Below are 5,854 nucleotides of genomic sequence, written 5' to 3'. Positions count from 1 at the left end.
AAGCGGGAGGGAGAGAGTGTTCGTAATGTGACCAGTGGGGAAGCATGTGTAGTGTCTGGAGAAGTTAGGTCGAGATCAAGAGTGATGAGGAAATGATCCGACGTGTGCAGTGGGGTGACCTGGGAGTGATGAGTGGAGCAGTAGCGCGTGTAGATTAGATCTAGTTGATTACCAGACTTATGGGTTGCTGAAGTGGGAACTACCTTGAGGTCAAACGATGCAGTCAGGTTGTTGAAGTCGGCAGCCTGTGGTTTTTCAAGGTGGATGTTGAAGTCTCCAAGTACCACCAGAGGAGTACTATCCTCGGGGAAGGATGACAGACGCGTATCCAACTCCTCCAAGAAATGTCCAAGCTGACCTGGGGGACGATTGATAACTACAACATGAGTTTTAACAGGGTGGATGACAGTAACAGCATGTGACTCGAAGGAGATGTTGTCACATGAGGGTGCCAGTTGTTTGAATTTCCAGTCGTTAGGGATAAGTAGACCTGTTCCTCCACCCCATCCTGATATTAGTGGGCTGTGGGAGAAAGTGTTGTTATTTGAGAGGGCAGCCGGTGTGGCACTGTCCTCTGGCTTGATCCTTGATTCAGGACACTTGCGTATGTCAGTACGCGTGTATATTGTGCTCTGTGCGTGTGGAGTTGTGCTTTATGCATGTGGGAGTGTATGAACCTGTGTGCGTGTCTGTATTCTGTGTGTGTTCATTTTTTTTTCTTGTATAAAAAATAATATTTTGTATAACTTGTACATGTACAGCTGCTTTGTAACAATGAAAACTGTAAAAAGCGCTATATAAATAAAGTTGACTTGACCTCCGCGTCACGCACACTCGCACGTGCACACACACACACAAAGTGTTGTGGTGTTAACAAACTTTTTACAGAAAAGCGCATAACAACATGAAATGTAGTTTGTCTGTACATATGCACATAGTTTGATACGCAGACGGACGCATAGCCTACTATTTTATTGATTAATGTCTGTAAACAGAAATGGAAAATATGTCAATGAGAATGGCTTTCTTGTGCATTTAGTTGTGCTAAAATGTTAAAATACTGTACAGTACTATATGTAACCATTTACGCAAATACGGCGCAATGACGTCATGCATATGTTAATTAGCACTGCTGCACAGGTCAAATTTTGTCCCATTTTTAATAGTGAAAAAGTTGGCAAGCCTATGTGTAGCCTACATTAGTAACAGTTATAAACAAACACTGCAATAACTGATGAAAGACAGATGATGTCAGCTCCACTGCTTTACACCCATTGGTCGCTGCCTGCCAAAAGTCGCTCATCATTTGCATAAATTAAACAATTCTCAACTTTGTCGCATCGATAGACACGGCCACTTCCTCTTATTTATATTCTAGGTTATGCCATACAGTATGCATGCATTATTAAAAAAAATGACAATATTTACAACAAATAAATTAACGTGCAGTCAGTGTAAACAGCTGATCTCTAGATATCAGATTATAAATGTGGCAGGTGTTATGAGGTGGCATCATGGAGTTGCGACACTCGATCTCGCCGCCGTGTGGTCAGTGGTTCATGAAGCCCTCAATAGTTCCAAACAAATCCGTGATGTCAAACTATTTGAATGGATTTTAGCGGGACAGACAACAGAAACTATATTTGCATACATTTTGCTAAATATATTAGCACATTGTGTACACTGAATACTACGCTGACTACATTTTTAGCAGCATTTCGTCTGGGGAGTAATATGAATTTTAGGGATGAACAATATCAAAATCTCACTGTACGATAATACCTCGGTATACAGTCCACAGTACAATTTTATATTATATTTTTATATTGTCACTTGCGTTCCGAAACGTAGAGCACGACACAGCGAAACCAATAAAAATAGAATAGCTTCTTAATTTCAAACAACTCCACCTTAAACAAATTATGAAAAATAAACAATTTTATGTGCTTTTCACAAACTTTCAAAGCAAATTTCACTACAAATTTCTCAGTTATGTCACATGAGGTATCGGTGCATTTTTACGAGTACAAGTACGAGTACATAAGCTTAGTATCGGGCCCGATACTTTAATATATGCATGCAGTTTCATGAGAATGACAGCTAGGCCATTTAGCTAATTCTAAAATTTCATATTGTTTAAATATGGAGGCCTTTTACTGGAAACATGCTATGATTGTGGGTAGAGTGAAAATAATATGACTTGATGTTCCGGGCCTTTTTACATCTGAGACAGGTGCCCTGGACTTCCTAAAAAGCGAATTGCTGTGTTGCTGTTGTGCGTGACTTTTTAGAACAAGGTCTGTTAGCCTTTTACCCAAGCAGAACAAGCAGCTATTGCTCATTCTATTGGACTACAAAAAAATCTAAATCCCAGACAGCTAGTTACGGTCTGGCCCCAACTAAAATCTCCAGGAGTCCATGTTTATGTGATGGCAGAACAGGCAGATAAAGTTGTTTTTCACATGAGAATATGTTGTTTGTGTGGTGTGGTTAAAAAAGAAAAACACTACAGGAAATAAAAGTAGATTAAAAAAAGTTATTGCCTACATACCAGTAAACTTCACAGCAAGTAAAGAGATTTGAGCTGGCTGTTGATTGTGTTTTTGATAATAGTGAATAAACTGAGACTATTACAAAATAACCAATGCAGAGATAACTAGGGCTCAATGTCAAGATTATACATTTGTCTGATGATTAATAGTCAAATAAATAATTGTTTTATAAATTGTCAAATAAATAATTGTGTGATTAATTTGGATTTTATAAAATGATTACAATTATTTGTAAATTCAAATTAAATTGTTTCTCATAGGGATGTAAGATATTTTCACCATTTACGGGGGTGATTTTATTGCCATCCGAATCCAGAATGTCTGTGTTTTTCTCCCACCACCCGCGGAAAAATCCCAGGCCGAATTACCTACTGTTTTTTGACAAACACCAAGGTCGTGCGGGAATTTAGTTGCCGTCCGAATCCTCATCTCTGAGTTTATAACAGGCGTTAAATCCAAAATATGTTTTGTAAAACTGTTCTGACCACTTAAAAGCACTGCACTGTGTTGCTCTTTAGAAGGTTCAGGGATTATAGTGTCTAGTATATATTATAGTTTATTTTAGATTATAGTGTATAGTATAGTTGAAAATACCATAAATGGCAGCATAAAAAGTACAACATGACTCGCATAACATCTTATCACCCGAAGCGCTTCTGCGAACGGAGAGAAACAGTTCACAGATGGCAGAAATGCATTGTGGCGAGGGGAGCGTGGTGTAGCGAGGTGTGCAGCAGGAGAGAGAGCCGGGAGACGAGCGGTAAGTGAATGGAGTAATTACAGACGATCAACACCTGTGTCTTGTTCCAGTAAGGGCGCGGAGAGAGGATATAAGCACCAGAGGAAGGCACAATGGGGGAGAAGAGACGGACTCCACACGAGCTGCCACGGACCCAAACCTTCCAGTCAGCCAGGAGGACCTGCGCTGACTTGCGAGCGACACAAGCCAGGCTGAGAGAGAAGCTGGGAACGTTTAGGACTGTTTACTTTGGCGGACTCGCTACACTGGTGCCGAAACCCGGGAAGGAAGTAGGAGGGACACCGCCGTCATGCAGGCAGCGTCGGGCACGCCGTTTGCGGACATCATCGCCTCTCTCGCGGTCCTTCACCGCGAACAACACCAGGCCCTGCTGGATCTACGGAGTGACCACGAGCTCCGGTTCCAGACCATCTTCCAGGCTCAGCGAGAGGACCGCGAGAGTTTCCGGAGCTGGATGGGCCAGGGGGTTCGGGCAGAGGCGACCGCACCCGCGCCAACCGCCGCGTTCCTGCCGCTATCGAAGATGGGGCCGGAGGATGACCCAGAGGCGTTCCTCGACCTCTTCGAAAAGACGGCGGAGACTAGCGGCTGGCCCCCGGAGGATTGGGCGAGGCGTCTCCTGCCTCTGCTATCGGGGGAAGCGCAGCTGGCGGCCCGGCCACTGCCCATCCAGAACCTCCTGGTCTTCGACGACCTGAAGAGGGCCATCCTCCAGAGGGTCGGCCGCAGCCCGGAGGAACATCGGCAGCGATTCCGGTCGCTGGGGCTGGGCGAAAGCGGCCGTCCCTTCGTGATGGCCCACCAGCTCCGGGATTCGTGCCGCAAATGGCTGCTGGCTGGGAACGGTGACGTCGAGGACATCATCGACCGCGTGGTGCTGGAGCAGTTCATCGCCCGGCTGCCTAAGAAGACGGCCGAGTGGGTCCAGTGCCACCGCCCGACGTCGCTGGACTCAGCCATCCAGCTGGCGGAAGACCAGATGGTGGTGTGCCCCGGGGTTGGCGAATCCCTTCCGGCTGTTTCTCTCTCCTCTAAGGAGGCTGTTTTTTTTCCCCCCTCTTCTCTCTCCCCCTCTTCTCTCTCTTCTCTCCCTCCTGTCCCTGCACCCAGGTCCCGGGCTCCCGGTCCACCACGAGTGCCGCCGCGGCGACGGTTCCCACCGGCCGCGAGCTACCCGAGCGCGTTCCGTGCTCCACCCCGCGAAGTCCCGGAAGGCAATGGGTCCAATTTCTCTCCGCGCCCGTCCCGTGCTCCACTACCCGCCACTCGGATGGCGGAGACGCCTGGGCCGGCCTGTTGGCGCTGCGGGGACCCGGACCATTGGGTCGATCGGTGTCCAGTGATGGAGGTCGGGACGATGATCCGGGTTCCCGACACGCCACAGGCTGCCCCCGGTCAGAGCGGAGAGTACCAAATTCCTGTGAGTATAGGGGGAGGTACATACCCGGCTCTGGTGGATTCCGGTTGCAACCAAACCTCCATCCATCAAAGCCTGGTTCGGCCCGGGGCATTGGATAACAGCCGCATGGTTCGGGTACGGTGCATACACGGGGATGTGGTGAGATACCCTTTAATCCCCGTCTTTATTCAATTCCGGGGAGAAAAGCATAGAGTGGAGGTGGCGGTTAACCCACACCTACGACACCCGCTGATCTTGGGAACCAATTGGCCTGCATTTACGGAATTATTGGGGTATTTGTGTGCGGGTGTCGCTTGGGGTCCAAAGACACAGGGAGTCGGCGCGGTTGTACAGGCGGGGGAGGCTGTTACAGGGGAAGCGCGCGGTTCCGAGGGGCGAATCCTCTCGGAACGCGATGACTTCCCTCTGGAACAGTCCCGGGACGAATCCCTCAAGTTCGCCTGGGAACAGGTTCGCTGTATAGACGGCCAACCCCTCCAGCCTGACCAACCGCGCTCCTACCCTTATTTTGCAATTATAAAAGACCGGTTGTATCGAGTGGCCCAAGACGCTCAAACAAAAGAAGATACAACCCAGTTGTTGGTACCACGGGGCCGCCGGGAAATGCTTTTCCAGGCGGCACATTGTAATCCTATGGCGGGGCATTTAGGACAAAACTCGACACTAAACCGTCTCATGGCCCGATTCTTTTGGCCGGGCATTCACGAGAACGTACGCAGATGGTGCGCGTCGTGTCGTGAATGTCAGCTGGTAAACCCTTCGGCCTCCCCAAAAGCGCCATTGCGCCCTCTACCGCTAATGCAGGTCCCCTTCGATAGAATTGGTATGGACCTCATCGGGCCATTAGAGCGGTCAGCGAGAGGACATCGATTTGCATTAGTCTTAGTAGATTATGCAACCCGATATCCCGAGGCAGTGCCGCTCCACAGCATTTCGGCTAAAAGCGTGGCGGAGGCACTGTTTCGCGTCATTTCCCGCGTGGGGATCCCCCGGGAGATCCTCACGGATCAAGGCACGGCGTTCATGTCACGCACAATACGCGAGCTGTATGAATTACTGGGCATTAAATCGGTCCGTACCAGCGTCTTTCACCCTCAAACAGACGGCTTGGTCGAACGGTTT

At 48.3% G+C, this 5,854-nt stretch overlaps 1 protein-coding gene across 1 annotated transcript; it reads left to right on the top strand.

Annotated features, from left to right (window-relative positions):
- Positions 1 to 3,251: 3,251 nt before the first annotated feature.
- Positions 3,252 to 5,850, top strand: LOC130549378 (uncharacterized; the record flags this gene model as incomplete). Its single annotated transcript, XM_057326582.1, has 2 exons — positions 3,252 to 3,278; positions 3,363 to 5,850. A coding segment is annotated over exon 2 (2,249 nt), but the record flags the coding sequence as incomplete, so codon positions are not given.
- Positions 5,851 to 5,854: the final 4 nt, after the last annotated feature.

The sequence above is a fragment of the Triplophysa rosa genome, unplaced genomic scaffold (assembly GCF_024868665.1).
Source record: "Triplophysa rosa unplaced genomic scaffold, Trosa_1v2 scaffold111_ERROPOS1612138+, whole genome shotgun sequence".
Classification (NCBI taxonomy): domain Eukaryota; kingdom Metazoa; phylum Chordata; class Actinopteri; order Cypriniformes; family Nemacheilidae; genus Triplophysa; species Triplophysa rosa.
This window is presented reverse-complemented; position numbering and strand designations above follow the sequence as displayed.